The sequence below is a fragment of the Camelus bactrianus genome, chromosome 6 (assembly GCF_048773025.1).
Source record: "Camelus bactrianus isolate YW-2024 breed Bactrian camel chromosome 6, ASM4877302v1, whole genome shotgun sequence".
NCBI classification, from domain to species: Eukaryota; Metazoa; Chordata; class Mammalia; order Artiodactyla; family Camelidae; genus Camelus; species Camelus bactrianus.
The window spans coordinates 79,533,608-79,558,367 of NC_133544.1; the positions used below are offsets into that span (position 1 = coordinate 79,533,608).

The 24,760-nt window shown below is 46.8% G+C and overlaps 1 protein-coding gene across 2 annotated transcripts; it reads right to left on the minus strand.

Annotated features, from left to right (window-relative positions):
• Positions 1–321: 321 nt before the first annotated feature.
• HDC (histidine decarboxylase) lies at positions 322–22,431 on the minus strand. Of its 2 annotated transcripts, none has more exons than XM_010965298.3 (12): positions 22,001–22,431; positions 19,738–19,910; positions 16,190–16,303; positions 14,991–15,113; positions 12,621–12,755; positions 12,225–12,368; positions 11,724–11,790; positions 10,720–10,882; positions 10,538–10,628; positions 5,519–5,617; positions 1,440–1,541; positions 322–1,306 (listed from the first exon to the last, which is right to left on the minus strand). In XM_010965298.3, exons 1-12 carry the CDS (start codon positions 22,026–22,028, stop codon positions 560–562), a joined length of 1,986 nt encoding a protein of 661 aa, XP_010963600.1. In that variant the 5' UTR covers positions 22,029–22,431; the 3' UTR covers positions 322–559. The 2 variants fall into 2 exon arrangements, with proteins under 2 accessions (XP_010963600.1, XP_074222202.1); XM_074366101.1 differs by lacking the exon at positions 22,001–22,431 and adding an exon at positions 16,707–16,750 and having other exon boundaries at positions 19,738–19,801.
• Between the last annotated feature and the right edge of the window lie 2,329 nt (positions 22,432–24,760).

The window sequence follows — 24,760 nt, forward strand, 5'->3', positions numbered from 1 at the left end:
AGTCAAGTACAACCGTGAACAGTACAGTCTGGTGGAACAGCCTGAGCTTTACTGAAGACAAGGAGACCTGGCTTTGCCCACTTAAATGCTGCATGAACTGGGGCCTCCGTTGCCTCATTTATAAACCATAAGCCACAGTGCCTGACCCAAGATGCCTGCCTTCCTCATACCAAGAGTCTCCTCCAAAAGCTTTTTCTCATAATTAAAGTCAAATCTTCAGCATCTCCAAAAGCAGAATCCATAAGAACATTCATTTAGACTCCAGAACACACCCTGGTTAATTCATCAATATTTCAGTGGTCGATTAAGTGACACAGGATATGCATTTTTTCAGGGACAAGCACAATTTATTTCCACATTATATTTCATGTCACAAGCTAAATCACAGAAGCTGCCGGTCAATACACTACCCTGGACCCTTAACAGAATCTGAGAAAAATTATGGGCTCTCTCCCAAGAAAAATGCACACACACATAAGCACATAAATTTAGCGAACAATTTTGAGGGGTTCAGAGACTCCCTGAAACACATTCATGGACTCTGGCTGAACCTCCAGGTCTAAACCATTGCTTGCAGAGGGCAGCAGGGCAGCTGGAGCCCACATTGAGAGCTGCATTCAGGAAAGCTGGGGACGCTGTAGAACTTGATTAGTTTTTTGAAGGCACTTTTCTTTAGCATCATCATCTCTTCTGGAAACCTGGAAAAGATCCTGACCCGGGAGGAGCCCCCATTCTTCACAGAGCCATCTGCGGGCTGTGGCTTCTGAGCGCTAACCGGCACGCTGTTGCAACTAAGGGAACGCACTGCCTTCTTCTTATTCTGCACAGACAAATAACTGAACAGAAAGGAGGACAGCTTGTGCTTGGTGACGTCAGGGGCCTCTTCGGAAAAGCAGTCATCAAGTGGGTCCAGCAGGGTCTCAAGATGGCGAAAGCCTTCCCCTCCCCCAGGACTGGCTGCCGCATGCTGAGGCTGCCTGATGGTCTTCCTGGCCTGGGCTGGGTCGTCTCCTGTGCCAGTGACAGACTGAAAGGACATTTCCATGGCTGAGGCTCTGGGGCCCCTGGTCAGGGGGATGAGGTTCCCAACCCGAGGGCTAGGCTGGGAAGTGCAATGCTGACTCAGGACGAGAGTGGCAGCATCGTGAATGAGATTCCAGTCTCTCAGGATGTCATCCCTGGTGGTGAACTGGGACGTCACAGTGAAACGGATGATCAGCTTGTCCTGGATAGTGGCCGGGATGAGGAAGAGACGGCCAGCTTTTGCTAGTTCCTTTAACACACTTTCTGTGAGACAATTAGGACCCTGTGAAGGATGAAGAGAGGTAAAATCTGTATCACATTTCCTGTAAGCATCCCCGGAAGCCCAGCATTTCCCTTTCCAAGAGGCTGAAAATCACCAAATAGCATCTTTCATGGGACATGGAAGATGGCATTACCTTTAGACGGAAAACCACCAGACCAAGGTGCCTCTTGGCAGGAATTTCAAAGAAAGGGTCATTTCTGACCAGAGACTCAAAGTATTTTGCCATTTCAGTACCCTAGAATTGGGAACACAGAGAGAACTGAGATTATTATCTGACAGGGGACGACCATGCATAAACGTTCACACGGCCAAATGAGTTTAAACTAGTGACACCTTTGAACCAGAGACCTAAGTGGTTCCTGTCTGATTTTCTTCTCCATTTTATTTTACTTACATTCCAAGCTATGAAACCTCCAGTGTCTCCCTGTTTCTTGTCACATTAGATCCACCTTGAGAACTCATGTCTCAGGGCCCTCTTTCAACTCACCCCCAGAATCAGAAGGCCTGTGCTTTGCAGTCAAGGCAACGTATCCCTCATAGCTTGCTTCACAAATGTTGGCTCCCAGATGGGCCTAGGGGGCTGGCAAGGGCCCAAACCCAGCCCGTGTTCTGCATTTCCAGTGCAGGTGCCTTGTAAGGGCAGCAAATGCTCAGAGGAAGAGATGTTTGTTTCTACGGCCCACAAAGGCACCCAGAGGGCTACTGACAGCCCTGCCCCCATCCTGAGTCTCCATCTCTCCCTTGCCCCTCAAACCCTTTCCCCTCAATACCCTTCATCCTCTTTTTTCTGACATTTCACAAAGGACATATTTATACATCTCATCCCCAGGTACACCGTGGAGAAGGCTTCAAACCAGTTTAATGGGTTTCTGCTGGGGATGATGGGGAAAGTTCTGGAAACAGAAGATGTAAATGTACCTAATGCCCCACTGAATACAACAGTTAAAATGGTTAAAGTTGTAAATGTTACATACATTTTACCATAATAAAAATTTTTTAAGTTTTATATCATATCAATCTTTCACTGAAGTTGATGTCATTTTTTAAATTTCCTATTTCTTTCTACTTAGTATTATTAACTAAATAAGGATAGGGCTTGCCTTTTCTTTCATTTTAAAAAATTTCTCCAGGCACCCAGAAGGATCTCTATAAAATATTTGCTAAGTAGTTGCTATCACCTGATTCTCATACCGGCTACTCTGTTTCAAGAGAAGTCAAAGGATTTAGCAGAAGGAGTGCTACAAACCTGATCCAGAAGCCCTTTCTCTCTCCAATGCATGGTCTGTTTAAAATGGTCTCCAATCCCTGCCCTAAGAACTTTTCATTTTCAAGTCCTAAGGCTCACTCTCAGGGAAAGCACCCTGCTAAACATTTTTTCTAGCTATTTTCTATTTCTACAATTTATTTTCTAATTTTGTCACGATTCTCCCCTGTATCTCCTTCCCTCCAGGCCCATTTCCATCCCCTGCCCTGCCAATTTGCAGATCTTTCTAAGGAAATTCTTCTTAAAACTATCTGAGCACCATTAAGACATCTCAGGTACAGATCTAGAATCAGGCTAGCTAAGGACCGTGAAACTGATATTTTTGAGCAAGGAAAGAGACCGAGAAGTCATCTTTGTTCAATCTCTTCATCTTCTAGGAAGAGCCAAGGTCAAGTGAAGTCCCCAAGGTACCAGTGGCAAATGCAGATCTCTGGTTGCCAAGCACACTCCCCCCAACCATGCTCTGCTCCCTGCTACAACACATACTATTTGCAACAAAACAGAAGAGGGGCAGGGGAGAGAGAGGAAAGGGGGCAGGCAGCATCCCTGCCACCAGAAAAGATTCTGGCCCGGGAGGAGCCCCCTCTCTCCATGGGAGATGAGAGGTGTACAGCGTTACAACCAGGGTCCTATACCCATCCGGGTCAGGGCTGGGCAAACTGCAGCCCCAGGCCAAATACAGCCCCCTCCACACCTGTTTTTGTAAATAAAGTTCTTTGGAACGCAGCCACACCTATTTGTACATTGTCTACAGTGGCTTTTGTGCTACAAAGACAGAGTTGAGTAGTCACAAGAGAGACCATATGGCCCGCAAGGCCAAAAATATTTACTGTCTGCCTTTTACTGAAATAGTTTACCTGTCCCTATTGTAGGTGGTAGGAGATGATGATGATGATGACAATGATTTGTTATCATTAGAAGAAGGAAAAAATGAAGGAGGAGGAGGAGAAAGGAAGAGGAAAAGGAAAAAAGGGGAGGAGAGGAGGAGTGGGGGAGGAAGGGGGAAAAGGAAATATTTACTGAGTACTTAGTGGAGTATTAGGTCCTGTACTAAGTAAGGGCTTTATGTGTATTATCTCATTTAATCATGACCATAAACCTTTGAGAGACGTATTATCATTCTCTCATTTTGTAAATTAGGAAGGCAGACACAAAAAGTTTAAGTAACTTGTCCAAGGTCACCAAATAGGAAAGGGTAGAACTAAAAACTCAAACACAAATCCCTCAAAAGCACTCAAAAGCACTACCCTGTAACAGAGATACACAACTCGGTTTTATACAACTTTCAAGAGCTCACGTAGTTGAGAGTAGCCCAGAACTGTGAAGAAAGGAGGTCTTTAGCCTAAAGCCAAGCAATCACTGTCCCTGAGCCTCAGCTATAAAATGGGGTTCATCAGGGTGACTACCCCAAGCATTGCTGTAAGAACCTAATGAAACACTGTAAGTTATTTCTTTAAGACACTATGCAAGTAATAATACTTATGATCGCAGTCAAGTTGAAGAGGTAAATTTAACTCACATCAAACAACTTCATTTTAGTTCCACCCCTTACTTTTGTGGGACACTGGTGGCCTTTTAGAGCTCGGTTTTGTAGGTGATCCTAGGAATGCCAAGCAGGCAAAGACAGGGCAGATGGAAAAGTCAGGGAAGCTCCTGGGAAAAGTGGAACCCAACCCATGAGCTATGCCGGAGGGCAACACACAGGTGAAGGTGCAGAGGCACCCTGAGGATGGAATTGTAATGCATCGGTGAGAAGCTTGAGCTTAGAGGCTGATAATCTGGTCCTTGAAAGCCAGGCCCGGGAGTCTGTGTAGGCAGTGGGGAGCTGATGGGAATTCAGGGCTTTGAGTTGCCTGGCAGAGGCAACGTGACGGGTGTTAGCCAGCACCTGCATGTTGAAGATCCATTCCTAGGCCGTAAGCAGAGGAGTTTTCCTGATAACTTGTAACCTCCACCCTCATCCCCCTGCTACCACCTTCCAGTTTTGAGTCTGAGGATCTCGAGAGAGCACAAAGTGCCCAATGTGCCTCCAGATGCTGCGTGACAGCTGCTCACTGATAAATGTCCAGTTAATCAACACCTTGATGTTGATTGATTACAAATGTAAAATCACCAACTCCTAATTACTGATTCAACCGTTTCATTTGGCTCTGTGTTTGCTTAATGAGGAAGGAATTCCCTAGGGAGAGACACACAAAGGAACAAAGCATGATGTCTTTGGATTAACCCTGCTGCTTTCATCAATAACTCTGTCTTACTCATAGTTGCTCGTAGAAATGAGAGGAAAACACTGCTAGCCAAAGTTCTTACTTAAGATCCACAACTTCCATAATGAACATGATGGAAGACCATGCCTGTCCCATTTCCCTCTGGATCTCTTTCCTAGCACAATCATTCGGTTGTTGAACTGAGCTGAAATATATTGTACCAAATATACCTTTGGTAAATACCTGTTGACACATTGCAGGGATGTTTGTTCCAGACTCAGTAAGTCTCCATGTCCAAATCAGGAGAGCCATGTTTCTGGCATAACCATAATAGTGACTAAAATTTTCAGACAGCCGTGACAACCAGAGTAATTCTGAAAAAAGATAGGCTCCTACCCTGGCCACACGGTGCCCTTTGGTTTACTCTCTATTTCTTTCCCTGCAAATCAGGCTCTCAGGCCACCCCTCCCTGGGGCTCAATGACAGCAGAAGGCAAGACATTCAGGCAGGGGGGAAAGATACCAAAAAGCCCTGGGTGTCACGTTTTGCTCACTGATCCTCTAGCTAACAAAGCAGCAGCCTCCCTGAATAATCAAGTCCCAGGAGCTCCCAAACAGGCCCAGACACCTGAGCCATGCACCACAGGTCCCCAGGGCAGGTCTGCAAAGCAGAAAGCAGATTTCCTCCCCACCAGGCCACAGAGCAAGCATGGGTTCGGCCCACAGTATGCACACTACGTACATGTCTGACGTGTGCTTGAAGATTCTTCACTCCGAAGGACCGAATCACGAACCAAAGTTTAATAGAGCGAAACCGTCGGCTCAGGGGGATCTGCCAGTGCTAGAACAAAGGAACACGGTGTTTGTGGTTAGAGACAGGGACCCTGGCTCCCCAATACGCCCCTGGGCTTTATCCCTCATTGCCTGCCCAGGCACCCAGGGATGCACGGTGTCACCATAACTCCCGAAGCTGTTGCTAAGGAGAAGCTGAGACAAGTTACCCAAAGGCTGCCTCGTCATGTGCCCAAATCCTAGCGAAGGTGGCCAATAGGCCCTGGTCCAAGAGCAAGACAGGTGGAAAACAAGCCCATGACCCTGAACCAAGGAGAAGATACTTTGCTTTTAATGCCACTTTAAACATTTCATCCCAAGCTGAAATTCACGATAGGGGCAATATATTTTTGTTCTCTAAAAGGACCTAAGTTCCTTGAATAGCAGAAAATAAAGTTCTATTTCTCTTCCCTCCGAACATGTGAAGTCAGTGATCAAGAGCTCGGACACTGGAGCCCCGCAAACCCGGGTTTCTCCTCCAGCTCTGCCTCTCACCGGCCGTGCCCTTGGGCGTGGCTGCCTCACTGGCTCCTGGTGAGACCAAGAACGAACAGCACCTCTGGGGAAATGGTTCCAGGGAACCAGGGCAAAGAGCTTCACAGGAAGTTATCAGTAAGTTCTGGCTCTTTAGATGATAAAAACCTGAGCGACATATCACAGTGGTATTTCTGCCTAGAATCCAGATGATCATTATTTAATCTCACTGTCCCGCCCTGATTTTTCCTGTAACACTCCAGTGCCCTCAGGAGGCAGCATTCCAGCCCTCAGATTGCAAATCAGCATCCACTCTTGGCCTCTTTTAGCCTGGATTGACCCTTTGTTCCTGGTGACCAAATTTAACAGAGTTTAAAGTTCTCGGCCTCTGTTAGACAAAGATTGACCCTTTGTTCCTGGTGACCAAGTTCAACAGAGCTTAAAATTCAAAGTTGTGGACACCAAAGATCTGAAAAATGTCAAACCAATTCCAAACAAATCTCTCAGATCTGAAAACAGAGCAGGGTTTGGGAAACATCTGCAATTATTCGGATGTCTAAGGTGGTTTCTAATGACCTCTACCCCAAATGTCAGAAAGCTTCACCACAATTTCTTTTGACTAGAAATAAATATTTGTCCCATCAAATATTTACCTACTCCTCTACAGGACTGCCAAATCCTCAAAACTGTGCTCACCTTCATCTTTCACCCCAATTTCCTGACTCAGGCACAGTTTGGATACTACCCTTTGGTTGATGGACAATGTTTCTCCTATATCAAGTAATAAGCCTTGGATTTCCAAGCCAAACACTCTAGTGCTGAGGACCAGCTTGGGGACTTTCGTCACCAGCAGAGGGCATCAAAACCTGGACACAGGACAAAATCCCTGTAAGGGAAAGCGTCAACTCTACCCCTTGCTCACTGAACATTCTAGAAGGAGACTAATGAATGGATAATAGCAGCCTTCTCTAAAAATACTGCTTTCCAGATGGTTATGGCCAATTGACTCCTATAATTCACCAGCAAATTAACATGAGAGGCAGAGATTTTTTAATTTTGATTTCTTTACACTCTATCCACATCTCCAGTGGTTCCTACTGTCACTATTCCAAACCCAATCCATGCTGACCCAGCACGTTCTAGCCAATATTTTCTGTTGGGAAAGGAAATTTGGAAATGACTCTTCTTTAACTCAATGCTTTCCCAATTTTTCTGGTCAAGATGGCAGAGTAGTAGGACCATGAGCTCGCCTCTCCTCACAACTACAACAAAACCACAACTGACTGCTAGACAACCATTGAGGGAAAAAAAAGACTGGAACCTAGCAGAAAAGATCTTCTTCAACCGGAAGCATAAAGAGGAATCCACAGCAGGACGGTAGGAAGGGTGTGCTTGTGATATAATCGGGCCCCATACACCCTGCGTGGGCAACCCACAAGCTGAAGAATAATTAAGTCACAGAGGCCCTCCCACAGGAGAGGTCTGAGCCCCACATCAGGCCCCCCAGCCCACGGTTCTGGCATTGGGAGGAGGAGGAGACCCCAGGACTTCTGGTTTTGAAGGCCAGTAGGACTTAACTCCAGGAGCCCCACGGGACTAGGGGAAACAGAGACTTCATTCTCTTGACAAGTGTGCACAGAATCTCACGTGCACCAGGTCGAAGGGCAGAGGCAGTGATTTCATAGGAATCTGGGCCAGACCTGCCTGCTGGTTTTGGAGTCTCTTGGGAGGTAGGGGATGGCTGCTGCTTACCCAGGGGACATAAGAGCTGGTGGTGGACATTCTGGGAATGTTCATCTACATGAGCTTTCCTGGAGGCTGACATCTTGATTGGATCATTAGCATCAAGACCTAGCCCCACCCAACAGCCTGTAGGGAAGCCTCAGGCCAAACAACATATAGGGTGGGAACACAGCCCCACCCATCAGCAGACTTCCACAGCCACAAACACCCTACCTCTAGACACCCTATCCACCAGAGGTCCAGGACACATCTCCACCCAGCAGTGGGCAGGCACTGGCTCCTCCTGCCAGGAAACCTGCATTAGCCTCTAGTCCAGCCTCATTCAACAGGGGGCAGATACCAGAAATAAGAAAACAATCCCAAAGCCTGTGGAAGGAATCCACAAACCCAGGCAAGACTCTGTACTGGGACAGGCTGGACCCTGGCCCTTGGGTGACAAAAGAGGAGGGTACTGCTGGGACGCACAGGACGTCTTCCACAGAGGGCCACCTCTCCAAGGTCAAGAAATGTAACTAACCTACCTAAAAATACAAATAGAAAGGTAGACAATATGAGGTGGCAGAGGAATATCTCCCAGGCTAAGGCACAAGATAAAATCCCAGAAGAAGAAATAAGTGATGACAAGATAGGCAATTTATCTGAGAAAGAGTTTAAAGTAATGATGGCCAAGATGTTCAGAGAACTCAGGAGGAGTACAGATGCACAGAGCAAAGTTTTAAGCAGAGTTGGACAATATAAGGGATATCCAAACAGAGTTGAAGAATAAAGGCTTTCCCAAGCCCTCTCTGTCCTTTCAAGGTTTTTCAGGTCTCTCTTGCCAAGGACAAGACAATGCCCCATCCACTCACTGAGGGGAGGAGATGGCACTTCCTGATGTCAGAAGAATCTAGCCCTGATTCCAGGTGGCCCCAGGACCCCAGGGATGAAGTCAGTAAGTCTTCTTTCCCGGGGAAGCCGCTCCATTTCTGGCTCATGTCAGACATGCCTGGGGTTCTATTTAAAGCTGCAGCCACCCAGGTGAAAAAGTTTAGGGCATGAGCTGGAGCAGCAGTGAAGACCCCCAGGGTCACAACAGATGGCAGCTTTGGTTTTCTAGGAGTTTCTTCGAGATTCGAAAATTAAATCCACAGATGAGAGGTGGGGGACAGAAAACATAAAGCAGCACCTTCTGGAGGTAGAAATATACACAGTAAGGTTCCCCTGGGCCAGTGTGAAGAAAAGTTTAATTTGATGTTTTTTTAAGTGATCTGGTAGAGAGAGCATACCATAAAATCTTCAGACTGATGGGAACAAACCACAGGAAGACCCTAGGATGTTGTTGTGAACAACAACAACAAAAGTAATACAAAATCCAAAACGGCCAAGGCAAGATAATGCTCTTAAGTTAAGAGGATCCAAATTCACTTATAGGAGAATGGGCATCATTTCAGGAGAGAAACCTAGAATTACCCCTAAAGATATCTTCCCCTGGGGATGCTGTGGAATTTTTTTTTAATTAAAAAATTGCTGAAAACCCACCAGACAGGGCAGTGGAAGTAAAAGAATCTTCTTTTTTTTCTATTTCTATCAACCTCTGGAGGGTCCTCCCCCCACCAATGCAAGTTTACTGCCTGTAATTCCAATCAAAAAGCTTCAAAAACCTAAAGAAAGTGTGAGCTGGTCCGAGGGAATAACCAATATAATCAAGGAATGATGGGGTGATTATTTTAGGACGAAAAGGGCAGGACACTTGAGTCCCAGGAGATAAGAGAGAACCATCTCTTCACAAAGAATTACTCACAGATGTCAGGCATTGCTCTTTGTGTTTCACTGTGTTAATTCATTTAATCCTCACAGCAAGCCTAAGAAGGCAGCACTGTGATTATCACCCTCATTTTACAGACAAGAAAATCTAGATACAGACTTTAAGTCATTTGCCCAAAGCTACACAAGCTAAGAAATGGAGGAACTGGAATTCAAATACAGGCCATCCTGGCTTTAGCACCTACATGCTTGGCCACTTTTCTGTATAACCAATCTCTGCATCTTAAAAAAAAAGAGCTTTTAGGAACATCAAGCCTACATTTATTGAGCATGGGCCGCATTCCCGGTATTGTGCTAAGTGATCCACATGTATCTTCCCACTTCAGCCTCCCAATACCCTATGAAATCAGTGCCACATACTGATTTTTCAGGTAAGATCAAGGCTGAGTGAGGTCCACTAAGTTTCCCAAAAGCCCACTGCTGCTATGCAATCCCAAACCAAGTTTACATTCCTGTCTACCCTAAAATTAATGCACTCACCGAGGAGCCTCCCACAGTGCCTCTACAGGGACAGAAAGCTGAAAATGATTTAAGCAAGGAGTCTCTTTCCCTACCCATGGAAGTTCTCTGCCCTGCCCTGCTGCTGAGGGGTAAGCAGAAAAGATAATCCAGGATGAAGGCAGAAGAAAATTGGTCCTGTGGTAGTAGGGAGAATTTTTAAATGCCACAAATATTCAGGAAACTTACATACTGCCTCAAAGGTTGGTCTCATTTGCTAGGGTTTTTAAAGTTCTCTGGATTTCATTCTGTACACTGAGGCACAGCTTGAAGCCAAAGGTAGACGGTGGCAGCATTATGGGAAGGGCTCACAGTGTGCAGCTCTCTGACGGAAGGAGACCCTCGGGGTCAGATGCAGCCCATTTCCACCTCAGAGGCAGCCAGGCTGCCGGTTCCGGTTCCGGCCACTCACCATGAAGTCGGTGGCCACGCCCGAGTCGGCATGCCTGAGGTAGACGGGGTTCACAGAGAAGGTCTGCTGCAGCTTGTACTTGTCCTTGACCCTGTGGGTTCCCAAATGGGCATTAATGGCTGAGGCCTCTCTGCAGGAAGCAAGGCTTTCCCACAGGCTGGGAGCTGGGCTGTCACACTCACCAGAATGCAGTACAGTCAAAGTGCACCATCATCCACTTGGAAGGATTAAAGGTGAAGGAGTCAGCATGCTCGATGCCCTTCAGAAACCCCCGGAACTCGGGGCACAGGAAGGCAGTGCCTGCATAGGCAGCATCAATGTGGAGCCACAGCCCCTCACGGGCACCTGCGGAGGCAAACGTCGCCTGGCTGGGAGTGGCCCTGAGGGTGGGAGTGGGTGCCACCAGCCAGCTAAAAGGCATCTCTTGTCTGGCCCAGCCAGCTGGTGGGCGGCAAGAGAAGGGCTGGGAAAGGAAGGACTGCTTTGGCTAAATGACACAAGGAGGCATGTGGAGATGAGGGGAGGGTGTCTGTGCAAGGATTGGGGCCAAATGAGGCACAGCCACCCCTACAAGGAAAGCCTACAGCGCCTCTGCCCGCCTTTCCTCTCACTGGCCCAGAGGGTCGGCACTCTCTTGGCTCCACCTAGAGCTTTCTGAAACAGAAAGCAACCTACTGCTGGTTTGGAGAGCAATGTTCATGCACCTAAAACAAACGTCAGTGAGGGCGTGTCTCTCTTTCCTAGTAGGTTTCTTGCTTGAGGATTTGGAACAATCACATTTGGGTTTCTTTTCTGCCCTTATCTCCCCCAACAGTTTCCCCACCTCTACCCTTTTCATTTTCTTAGTCTAGACCAGAAAATACTCCCCCAAGCCTCATTCACCCTGTGTTTTGGATACTGCCTGCTTTAAGCAGATCTCAACATACAAGTGAGATGTGAGAGGCCTAAGGCCCTCCCACTGCTGCCTCCTAGGACAGGCTGTGAAGGAGGGCAGCTCTAAGCCTTGGTCCCACGCCTGGGCAAAGCAGTGACCTAGCTGCCCGGAAGGTGCTGGTGACCTCTGCTTGCTCTTCCCACGCTCCCTGCATTGACCAAGGAGGGGCGAGATAATTCCACTGGGTTGGTTAAGGATTCGTGCTCTAGGGAACACTACTTGTCTTCCTAGCCAGACAGGACAGACACTTACAGATGGGGCCCAGCTCTGATAGGCAGTCAAATGCACAGACCCCAGTGGTCCCCAGTGTTGCACAGACCTGGAGGAAAACAAAGTTAACATGGGAAAGTGGGCTCGTGTGACACATTGGGCCTGAAAAAGATTTAATCACAGGTATTATCTATCCCATCCATTCCATTAGCACAATGTGCATTTCGCACTATATTTTATCATGACCCACAGGAAGAAATACAGCAACCTAGGACATACATGTATTTGACATAAAAATTTTACCAAACAATGTGTATTCTCACTACAGAAATGCACTCTGATATTTTCCTTTCTATTTCTTTTTTTTTTAATACTGGCTATGACCCACAAAATTTATTTCACACAGACTCATAATTTGTGAAACACTGTGTTCAAGGATGTTTCTGCTCTTATGTGCAGCATGTTACTTACCTGAATTCTGATAAAAATCCCTCCTCCTGTCCCAGCTCTATCATCCTAAGCTCAGAACTTGGTCTGACTTACAAAGACAGGCACCAACCCCCGCTCCTTGTCCTCCTCAATGGCTTTCTGAAGAGCTTCCCCTCGAAGTGAGAAGTTGTCATCCACGGGCAGAAATTTCATCTTGACCAAAGAAATCAAACCAGCCTTTTCCACTGAGGAGTGGGCCTGGCAGGACCATAGAAACCAGTTAGCAGAGTCATCCTGGGAGGAGCACTGCTTAGAACCCACTGAAGCCAGATCCGGGGAAGCAAACACAGCATCAAACATTCATCTTCCCCCAGGGTTCCCGGAGACCACCTCCGAGGCCTGAGTTGCCCTCGATCCAGCCCGTTCATGTCTACAAGGAAATCACTCAAGGACTAGGACCCCAGAAGCCAAGCGCTGCCCTGAAGGTGTGGCCTGTGCCGGGCAGCTCACCTGGTCCGAGGCATAGGCAATGAGCCGGGCATTCAGGGAGGACTCATCTGCCCCAGGCTCAGATGCTTTCATTTCCAGGATTTTGTTCTTCCTCGCCGCCAGCAAGGCGATCAAGGTGGACTCGCTGACTGTGCTCTGCAGTGGAAGAAAGATTACCAGTGGCAGCCTCTGCCTGTGTTCTCTTGGCAAATTCCCCCGGCTTCTTAAGGGTGTGTGTGTGTGTGTGTGTGTGTTTAATAGCTATTGCCAGGGAAGGACACAGTGCCTGCCTAAGGGGCTGTCCTTCCTCCCCAGCTCACAGACCTATTCCGTGTTCTCCGTTCACAACCTCCTGTGTATCCCAGGGCACCTCTCACTCCTCTAATTTTCAGGGAAATTAATGAAAGCAAATTTTCACCAACATCTCGATTAGACCACAGAGACCAAAAAGGGAATGTTCAGTCCCTGCTAGGTACAAGTCTGCTTGTAGGTATGTTTGTTCCCTGTGTTTAAGGAAAAAAAAAAAAAAGAACTTTCAATGTACTAGGTATGGAAATGGAGTTTGTTTCCACAGGGATATCCCAGAGAGAGAGGGTTCTGGCTTCTGTGAGAGATGACTTTGGCCTCAGTTTTGTTGCCAGTGGCTCTTGTGATCTTGAACTAATATTGCCCCTCCAAAATATTTCCATTTATAAAATGGGGAGCATTCCTTTAGCTGCCTGCAAGAGTTGGGGTATCAATTATCTAAAAAAGCGATGGATAGGATTTTGCTCTGGCCATGACTGTGGGAATCCTGGGCCTCCCTCAGCAACCTCACAGGAATCCTGTTGGTTTCTCACCATTCATTTTCTCGGTCTTTTGTGTCTTTGCTTCCTGAAAGCTTCAGATGACCTACAGCTGATCACTCCCTGCTGAAAAGCCGGGCAGAGAGTGTCACAGCGAATAGTATAGACCAGGTCCCACAAGATATTCGGTGGCTGAAAATTACGCCACAACAAGGAAGCCAGCAGAAATAATAATATTATAATACCATCTGTATAGCATTTCATACTTTACAAAACACTTTCTGTCATCCCCATTGCTCCTCATAAAACCTGAGACACTGTGATTCCTGTCTACATACAGGGATATTGCTGCTCAGAGACGTTACAGGACTAAACCAAGTTCACATGTTTGATGAATACAGGAGAAAGCATTGTTTGGATTGAGACAGGCCTGGGTTTGAATCTTCATTCTTCCACTTACCAGCTGTGTGACCTGGAGCAAATTTTTAACCTCTCTGAACATCAATGCCCTTATCTCCAAAACCGAGGATAACATTTTTTACTGACAGGGTTCTTGGAGATAATTCGATGAGAAGCAAGATCATGTCCAGCAGACATTTAGCATGTTCTTCCAGATATAGTATCTGAAGCTGTAACTGTTTGCTCACAACCCAGAAAGTTCACAACGTGCAGTTATCTGTCTTTCTTGTGGGGTTCAGATTTTAATCTTGGTACAAGACTGGCGTGAGAGAGAGAGTCACTTAGCTAGCAAATGGGCCCAGCAGACTTTCCAGTTCTCATCTCAGGGCAGCATGGCTCTTTTCATGTAATAGAAGAATTTACTTAATCCCTTTGAGGGTATTATTATTATTATTACTTCTCTATAAAGTCAAGAAAATAAATGAGAAAATACTATATTAGAAAATCAAGACAATTACATATTACAGAAGGATTCAAGAATTTGGGGGTTCTCAAAGGTCTCAGAACCAAACTCTCATGAATGTCAAGGATTTAGAGATGCAAAAATACCCATAGTCTATGGAAGGCACCCAGTAGATTCCACTATGCTGCACTGTTCTGGACAGAAAAGTGAAATTATTTAAAGAACCATCATTTGACCGAAATTCAAAAGGCAAGGTTATAAGATAAGGTAACTCGATTTACATTGTTAATTTCTCTCCTTGCCAAGCATCTCCCGGGCCTGGGAGGGAGGGAAAGAAGTCTTTACTTGCTTTCTCTTTTCCACTTACCATACGGTGTAAAATCAGACAAGGGAGGGGAGTTAGATCACAAACTAAGAAACCTGATTCAAGGAATAGCAGACATGTGATAATGTGTTGATTGATCTTTTTCAAAGAAAAACTGAAAGAAGAGTGGAGACAGTGGTGGCAGTGCTGTAAACCCAACAGGAGTCGCGATGGTAGTGGCGGCAGCAGTGGGAGCGGGGGCTGTGGTGGGGTTGGTGGTGTCGGGTGACGGTGGTGGCAGTCGTGCCAGTGAGGATGGAAGTGGCGATGGGGGTGTGAGTGATACGCAGGGAACCCCATGGAACACATGACAACTGCCTGGGCAAGGGTTTGGCTTATCTTTTACGACTCAGCTAGGGGGAGTTTGCCATTGGAGGCACCTGCAAGACGCCTCCCCCCTGGCTGCCGGGGTGGTGGTGCAGGAAGTGGTCTGGGAGTCCCAGCATCTTTGCCAGCCAGTCCATGACGTTCATCTCCAGCTCCGTGCACGCAGGGCTGGAAGCCTGAGAGAAGGAGAACAACTTCATCCCGATGGCCCCCAGGCACCGAGGTGCCCCCACCATCCCCAGAAACTAAATCTGTCTCCGCCTTGACTCTCCCCAGGCCTAACCTAATTTGTCCCTGGAGAAGGCACCACTGTCAGGCACTGTGTCCCATCCCTTCCCCATCCTCTGCCAAACCAAAAAGGGGAAAGAATGTGGGGATTTGATTCAGGCCACCTTCAAGGAGGTGGATTCTCCTGTGACTCAAAGGCTCTGTGGAAGAACAGCCCTAGAAATGATTGCTTCCATTTGGCTCCCCAAGTCCCTAAAATATCCAGCTGAGAAGCATGCTGAAGGCCAGGGGGATGTTTTAGGACTAAGAAAGACAGCACTCCCTCCTGGAAAAGACAGCAACTTTCCCAGCTCCCACCCCACTCACACACATAAACAGTTCAGGCTTAAAATATAAAGTCCTTCTAGGAGGCTTCTGGAATAATTTAAAACTGATTGGAAGTGCTTAGTGGGTTATTAATGGAAGTACTAGGGTCCATCCCTAACCCCTTGAAGACAAGAGCACAGTGGAAATTGTACCCACAGGAAACAATGTGCTTAGTGAGGGTCACAAACTGTGGTAATAACCAGATCTCAGCCCCAATCTCATCTCTGTCTCTGTGAGCTGTGTGGTCTTGGGGACATGAAGTTCCTTAAGCCTTAACTTCTTAATTGGCCCCTACAAAATGGGGCCAATACTCATAATTCCATAGGGGTAAAGGATGAGACAATTTATATAAAGCTTAGCTCGAGGGAGAGGATATAGCTTAGTGGTAAAGTGTGTGCTTAGCATGCACAAGATCCTGGTTTCAATCCCCAGCACTTCTATTGAAAAAGTAATAAACCTATCAATAAAATAATAACTCGCCCAAAACAAAAGCAAAACCAAAAACAAACAAAAAGCTTAAGCTCAAACAACATAGCCATTGTTAACATTTAACTTGAAACCCTGTTCAGAGACCAGGACAAAATATATCAGCCCCAGGAGATCACTTCCTGCGATGTCCCCTTTACCCCTGGTTACAGCTACAGCTATTGCTACTCACCCAGGTGAATCCCAAGCAGTTGATGGCATCGGCCAGCATGTCTCCCAGCAGTGACGGCCATGAGGTGAGAGCTGGGTAGTAGGCGTGCATATGGGGGCTTTGCCAATGTACCACCTGGAGGCAGAGCATGGACACGGTGGCACCAGAAGGCAGGTCCCGGAGGCTTTCCTCCTCCAGAGACCCTCCCTGGCAAGGGGAAGCACCCGCTCTAGAGACAGCCTGACACTATTAAGATAACTGAACAAGTGACACAAATCACATAGAACCCATAGAACATACTCATGGTGTTCTTGCCACCCCCATTTCTCACATTCTGAGCTAGTTCACCAGCGGAGGGTTTGCACATGTGCAAAGACCAGAAGGGAATATGCAAAGTGGAAATCGCGGTGGGAATTAGAGCTGTGGATTCTAGGTAGTGTTTGCATTCGCCTCCAGTGCCTATCCCCCAGGCTGCTCCTACCCAGCATGAAAGGAAGGGGAGGCTGGGAGCTCAGGAAGAACAGGCTGCTTGTCTCACCCAGTCTTGCAAAAAGCATCTTGAGTTCTCTGGGCACGCAGCTCCTGCAGAGGATCAGTGGGAATGGGTTCAAAGCTGTCCTTAGCTTCCCAGTGGGGATGGAGAGAGGAGATGAGAGGGCAGAAGTGCCAGCCCAAGGGCATGGGACGCTGCCTCCAGGCTAACCCTTGAGCTTCCAATGAGATTAACCCCATGTAAGGAAAAGCCATTGGACGGGAAGAGCCCCCTATAACAGGTCCTGGAAGCATCCTCAGAGGCTCATTGGCCTCACTGATTATCTAATCTGCTTCATCTCACTGTTCTACAAACATGCCCTGATCATTTCTGGGTTCATGTCTTTGAGCAAAGCTGTGTCCCCTGACAGGAGGGCACTTCTCATACAGACATGACCTTCCAAAACCTGTTAATTCTTAGAAAGCTACTAAATGTTGATTTCCTCTGTGAACCCTCCCCCAGTTCCCATGCCCCCCTTGATCTCTTCCCTGAGCCCACGGAACACTCCCATCCTTGATGTTTCACCCTACTGAGAACTGAGTGTATCATCGATTTACTTAGTGTGCACAAATTCCTGTAATTCTTCAAGAGCAAGGACGTGTCCTGGACAAGGCGTATGGTAGAAGGAGCTTAAGATTAAGCCCAAGGACACAGGTCCTGCCTGTAACCAGCTGTGTGACCATGTAGATTTATTGTGAAGCTAATGTACTGAAGCTCCAAGGTCCCATGTTTGCACAGGTGTCTTTCAAGATCCATTGTTGATTTTTTTTTTCTTAAAGGACATCCCAAATTTTATATCCAAGTCAGACCCCCAACACCAGAGTCCTCCCTCAGTCTACCTCAGTTTCTCAACATAAAATAAATCCTGTCTCCTGGGATTATTGTATGGATCAGCCTGGGAGGAAATTCGTAAAATGTAAAGCACTAGTGTTAACAGTAAGCTAATCGCATGGTGATAGACACCTCGCATATCCTGACTGACCCTTCAATAATCAGACCTCTTCTTCCAATTTTCACCAGGCAGAAGGATCATAGGTAATAAGTTATCTTCCGCTTTCCACGCTTTTTCTTATTTAGTTCTCACAGCCCCTCTGTTAGGTAGGTTCTACCATTATCCCTGTTTTACAGATAAGAATTGGGGCTGGCGGAGAGAGGCAGCACCCCCATGATCACACACACCTTGTAGGGACAGATGTCAGCGTCAGGACAGGAACCCAGGGCTGCCCGACTCCAGAGCCCAGCATCTAAGCAGGATGTCACCCTGTCTTCTCCCCCTGCTCTGCAAGAGGAGGAGGCAGGGTTTCTCTAACTAGGGTTGGAATTAAAGTAAAAGGACAGTTTTTCTTCTCTTCGAGTCTGGGAGGTGGCATGGAGGGAAAAATTAATCCAGTTTTCAATGATGTGCTAACCCAGATGAGAAAGTAAGGGGCCAACTGCTTTCAGGCCAGCTCTGTGAGGCTGGTGCAGCCTGAGAGATGAGCTGGAAGATTGAGTTTTCATTATCGATGTGCTTAGTGACAGTATTTTGGAAACCCCAGAGAAAGGCTTCCACCTCTGGGCCCTATCAAGAGGCAATTTGTCTGTTCTTGTAAGATAAACAAGATAAGATAAGTCAGAGAAATGCTTATCAAAACAGACAGACCTCCGGGTCCAGAAATGAGCCTCTTTAACCGCGCCCCCAGCAACTGCTGGAATTTCTTTCCCTCAAATGAATCAGCTCATTTCCACCTCTTTTGACAGTTGCTTTCAGTCTCACTACCAAATTACGGTTGGGCCCTCCGCAGATAAAATTTTACAGAATGAAATCCATGAGATAATCTGATTGGGCAGCGAGCTTCCTTGGTAGAGCTTTACTGATTGAGAAATTTTCAAAAGATGCTTGCAAAATAGGCTGAATGGTCAGACAGAGATGAGTATTTGGCTTTGGACAAACTTGCCATTACTTTCTAAATTTGAATAATGTCCCACTCTTGCCTCCAGGCATATTTCTGTCACATCTCCGTTCCAAGATCTTTGGGGATGGTGGGAGCAAATATCAAAGTCATCCTGGGGGAGAGCTGCAGGACACCAATGCCCCAAGCTGGGACCTGTATGACTCTGGGAAGACAAAAACTTCTCTGAGCTGCAGTTTCCTCATCTGTAAGATGGGGATTTTAGGGTCACTCTGGGATAAAACAAGTTAGCCTATAGTGTTGCTAGTAAAGTAGCCAGCACGTGGCATGGAGCTCAGTAAAAGGCAGGCTCTCTGTGGGAAAAGGATGGTGCACGTTTGGCTCCCTGAGCACCCTGGCCCAGCTCCTCTCCCAGGTGGTCAGGGACATCATCTCAGCTCATGGCAGCTGGCTCCAGCTCAAGCTTCAGGCATCAGCCAGCTCCTGCCTGTTCCTTGGCCCCACTAGTGCTGTCACTAGGCTGTGCCCTTTGTCACCAAAAGTGTAGATGATTCAGGGACAGCTCCTTCCTACTCCTGAAAAGCAGGTCAGTCATGCAACCTCCCCTGGTTAGGAAGGACGTGGCTCCCCCCTCACGGAGGAGAAAGGAAGGAGCTGACTGGGACTCACTTGGCTTCTCTGCCCACTCAACCTGGAAATCGTGGTGCCCTCAGAGGAGTGTGTTTTCTTCCCTCCTTCCCTTTGGCAAGTCTCAGGATTCTGTAGGAGAGTCCCTGGCTCGGCCAGCTGGGGCTTCAGGGACCACCTCCCACCTCCTCTCTCCATCTTGCTTCCCACAGTTGTCCTTTCCCCTCAGAGCCAAATTTCACTACTCACCCCACCCATCGGATCTCCACACTTTTGTCGAACAGGCCCTGGAATGCAGTCCTCATCCCCTCCAGCTCCCCACTCAGCTCTACAGGTTGGAAACCCAAGTCCAGACTGAGTCCTGGCCCTCCACATGCCCAGAAGACAGGCTTGGAAGTGGGCGACCCAGTGGCTGAAGGATCACCCCAGGTGTACCCGCGGCAGGTCATTCCAGGACTAGTAGTGCCTGTCCGCCTGCACCCAGATTCACAATCGCCAGTGTGGTGACTGCATCTCACCCCAGGCATGATGATTCGCTCAATGTCCCCAAAGATGCTGTCCCAGCTGTCAGGTTCCTCGGGAGCACTGTCAGGCAGCTGGGCTCGCAGGTAGCCAGGTCTCACATCAGGAGTCACCCGCCGCTCCCGCACGGTGCGCAGGTACTGACAGATGTAATCCACCATCTCTTTTCCTACAAGAGAGGCAGAGGAACCAGCCTCAGGTTCCCAGGACAGGCCTGGCCAATTCATCCCCATCACCCTCCAGTCGGGGCCAGGAGACTTGGTGAAGGAGGAAATGGAGTCATGGGCTGAAAATTAAAAAATATGTAAGGGAGTGAATGAATGATGGAGGGAGTGCGTGACTGAATAAATGAACAAGTGGGAAAATCTTCAAGGCATTAAACACTGCGTGGAAGTAAAGTATTTCTTTTTCCTCTGCTTCCCTTATCCATGTCAATCTTGATCAGCTCTCCTACCTTTCTTTTCTTCTCAAAAACAGAGCAGCTATTCACTTACTACCTTATGAGTCCAGTAGAAATGCTGTGGTTCTTTCCATGCAAAAATCGTTGCACACATGCACACACGCACACACACACCCCCCTTACATTCTTTGTTGGCACAGATGGCAAGTTCCCAAGCCAGGTTCTGATAAAAGGTAAAATATCTATTTGCTCACCATTCCCATTGAACCAGTAATTCCCCACCTTTTTTAACCCATGAACTTCCTTGAGAAGCTGATTAAAACTATAGGCTTATACATATACCCAGTTTTCTGTAGAATTTCTGAGGTTCATGGACTCCCTAAAGCACAACCATAGGCCCAGAATAAGAAGCCTGCACCAACGTGAAATCTGGGGGACATGCAGGACCATGTCTTAATCCATTTATCACCCTCCCTCTGCCTCCACCAACACAATGCCTAGAACAGTTTGTAGATGCTCAAAAAATTTTATCAAACAAATAAATCCATGAATAGGGAAGAAAAACAGCCAAATCAAATACTTGGAACCACCACAAATTATTTATTCTGTCTTCCCTTTCATTTCTCAGGAGAGGGTCTCTGTCTTCAAAGCCTCTGTCTCCTCCTCTCTCTCTTTCTCTCTCATTGCTTCTCTCCTTCTCTGTGTCTATGTGATCACCTCTCCCTATCTGTCTCTCTCAATATCCATCATTCCTCCTTAGTCCTCCCCAGGCTCCTTTCCCCCCTGCATTATAAGAGAGAGAGAAACAGAAAGAGAGGGAGAGACAGAGACCAGTAAAGAAAACCCGATTCCTTCCCTCTGCATCATCTCATGTAAAATTTTCATGAGCAAGACAAACCCCAGACGAAACTGGGGAAACTTTCAGCACCCTCCTCTCTCCTTTGTGCTTCTTCCAACCCTCCCATAGCCCGCCACCCCTTGTGACTGCAGCAGCACCCCTCCACAGCTCCCAGAGCCCTGGGCCTCGCCCTCTACTTGTCCAGGAACCATAAGAAATTCGTTGGTGTTCTAGTCACAGGATGAATATCCCCAGGAGTCTGCTCTCAGCTAAAAGTGCCTTTGGAAAGCAATGGAAGAAGCTAATGCCCACTGAAGTGTAAAGTCTGATAGCGTCTCAGTGAGTTATGCCCGGGTGGAGGAAAGAGAGGAAAAGTTGGACTTTAACATGGGGCAATGCCTTATGGCAAAGAAATTTTAACCAAAATAACTTACTAGTGGGGGTGAGGATATAAAACCTTATAGAAAGAGTAACTATGAACAACGATCTACTTTCCCTATTAAGAGAGCCATGCTGGGAAACAGGATAACCATTTGGTTTCGCTCATCACACAAGGCTTGAGACATAGGAAGTGCTCAGTAATTACGTGTGGACTGAATAACTAAATGAAAGAACACTCCAGAGAGATTCCCACATAAATAAACAAATCAGAAGAAAGATAAGATTTTGCAGTGACTGCAGAACACTTAGGGAAATTATTTTCTATTTCAGAATATGAGTAATCCCCCCTTTTTCCCCCATTTAGTGGATCAGATCCAAATCCCCTCTTCTGGGGGAAAGCAGAAAGGAAAAGCGTGACAATGCAGTATGAATGGACTTGAGAGCTGATGTATGAGAGGGAGGACGAAGGAGAGGTTGAGAGTAGTTTTAAACGCAGATGCCCCATTGCCCTCGGGAAGTATTTTGCAGTAGCCAGCTCTCAGAAGGCAGTTCTTCTGCTCCAGTCAAACGACACCCCAAAATCTAAGCGGCAGGTCCTTCAAGAATGGCAGCAGGGAAGAGGCCGGGGTGCCATGCTCACCTCGCTCCCTGTACTCCTCGGGCTCCATCGTCTCCCTCGGGCTCGGCTCCGGCTCGCAGACCACACGGAGGAGGTGGAAGGTGCACTCCTGGGCGGCCTGTGTGCCCTTTATTTATAGGGTTCTCCTTTCTTCCACCTCAGCCCCGCCCTTCCAGGGCCCTTCCTCTGGGCTTAATTAATTCCACCCCTTCTTCCCCCACCCCCGGCCTTTTTGGGAACAGTGAACTTTAGCTGGTCAATTTAGCTGCTTCTAAATTAAACAGTGCACTTAGCAGGCAGCCGCCAGGTGCATACGGTCAAGAGCCCTCATTTCTTTCTGCCCCTGGATTCATACAATAGAGCCTTGAGGCTCACACAAAGCTCCCAGCTCAGTAGCCCAGAACAAAGCCAAGGGCATGCACAGAAAGTAGCCCCAGTTCTTAGTGTTACTCCTGCCCCTGTCAGCGGCAGGGAGGGAGAGACAGGCACGCAGGGCGAGGCTGCTCTGCGGGCCACGCTGTGCTGGAAACAGGCAGATGTTATCACTCAGCGCGGGTTTTTTTTTTAAATTATTACTGCATAATATTTATTGCTGGAGAGAGATGAGAAAACACAGATAAGCGAAAAGAATACAAATTGAAATATCACTCAGAATTTTTTCAGGGTTTTTTCGTTTGTTTTCTTAATTTTCTTTTTTGATTGACGTATAGGCAGTCTACAATGTGTCAATTTCTGGTGTACAGCACAATGTTTCACTCATACATATACATACATATATTCATATTCATATTCTTTTTCATTATAGGTTTCTACAAGATACTGAATATATTTCCCTGACATCACTCAGATTTCATCATCGCTTTTAGCACTTAAAAGGCTGTGTGTGTGTGTGTGTGTACACATGCATGTACCATGGAGAGGGGAAACACGACTCTTGGAGTTTGACTTCTGAGTAAAAAGTGATCAAATGCTTTCAAGTTTCCAAATAGAACAGACTGGTTTGTTTCCAGTCTCCATCTTCCTTGTCCTCTGGGTGGAGGTTGGTAGTTACTACTCCCATGGTCCCACCTCTCATGCTCCTCCTCCCACCTCTCTGGCTCTTTCTCTCCTCCTTCTGATCCTTAAATGTTGGCATGCTTCAGGGGATGGCCTTCCTCTAATTTCTTCCTAGGTGGCTTTATCCATTTGTATGACTTGAAATGTTACCAGGTGATAGCTGTAAACCCCATGTCACATTTATACCCTGAGGCCCTCCCAGTCTTCTGAGCCCCAAAAGCTTACCTCCAACTGCATAACTGACAAATCCCCTTGCATGGTTCTTAGGCACCTAAACTTAGCATGTTACAAAACCACATTTTAGTCTTTCTCCAGAAACCTACTTTTCGTTCAGTCTTCCCCATCTCAGTTCGTTGTATCTCCATCCATCGATCCATCCATTGATCCATCTACCTTTCCAGATACTCAAGGCATAAACCTGATCTCTTCCATCCCCTTCCCATCCCCAACCCCTGCCTAAGTCAATCTGTTCGTTTGGATCCAAAATAATCCTGTCGTTTGCCAGGTTCATCCCACCTCCAAGGCGACCACCTAGTCTGATCCAAGCCATCTTCTGCACCACCTAGACTAGTGCAGGAGCCCCCTAAAGGGCCTTCCCTTGTCCACTCCTGGCCTCCTTCAATCTATTCTCTACATCATAGAGTGATCTTTCCAAAAACATGAATCTGATCACGATAACCCCTGATTAAAAAGACTTTGGCATCTAAAAAGCTAAGGAAACTCAGTAACGAATGTGATACAAAATTAAGAGTTTTCATTTATACAATAATAACTAATTGGAAGATATCATTTTTAAAGACCTTAACTATAACAGCAAGAAAAAATAAAATGCCTACCAAAAAACCCAAAAACTGTGCAACACCTATAGACCAGTGAGCTCTCTGAGACTGGTTGTTCTTTGGGGCATTGACTCTGACTCAGGTTTTGGTTTGCTTAGGCAGGCTAGCAAGGCATTAGAGCCAACCCAGCCCACTGGTCCCCTTGTTTAAGTACTCTAACAGGCCCATTTAGGTGACATTCTCAAAATAACATAGATATAGAGATGCAGAATAAATTAATGGCTGTCAGACGTTAAGAATGGGGCGGGGGAATGGATGCAACTACACTTTATAGTACTGCATGAGGGAATTCTCTGATGGTGATGGAACAGCTATGTACCATAGTTGTGGTGGTGGTTACATAAACCTGCATGTAGGATTAAATTGCATAGAATTATATGCAAATATACAAATGAGTGTCTTACTTCAGACTGCTATAAAACAATACCCTGGAGTGAATGGCTTAAACAACAAGCATTTATTTCTCACAGCTCTGGAGGCTGGACTGTCCGAGATCAAAGTGTCAGCAGATTGAGTGTCTGATGAGAGTCTGTTTCCCAGTTTTGCAGACAGTCACATTCTTGCTCTATCTTCACATGGTGGAGAGACAGAGAGCTAGTCTTTTCCTCTTCTTTTAAGGGCAGTCACTTATAAGGGTTATGGGAGCTCCACCCTCATGAATTTATCTAAAGCTAATCATCTCCCAAAGGCCCTGCCCCCTAATACCATCATATTGGGGGTTAGGCTTCAATAAATGAATTTTGGAAAAACACCAACATTTAATCCATAACAGGGTGCATTTTAAAACTGATGAAATCTGAATTAGGCTTAATTAACAGTATTGGATCAATGTCAATTTCCTGGTTTGATCCTATACTATGGTTATATAAGATGTTACTTAATATTG

Bases quoted from the DNA above. Each gene is read 5' to 3' on its own strand.
- HDC (XM_010965298.3), bottom strand. From the start codon at position 22,028: ATGGAGCCCGAGGAGTACAGGGAGCGAG. The intron at 5,618-10,537 runs GTGAGTGGCCGG...CCTTTGTTCTAG, and splicing joins GCGTGGCCACCGACTTCATG to CACTGGCAGATCCCCCTGAG. The intron at 1,307-1,439 runs GTAATGCCATCT...CATCCTTCACAG, and splicing joins TGGTGGTTTTCCGTCTAAAG to GGTCCTAATTGTCTCACAGA.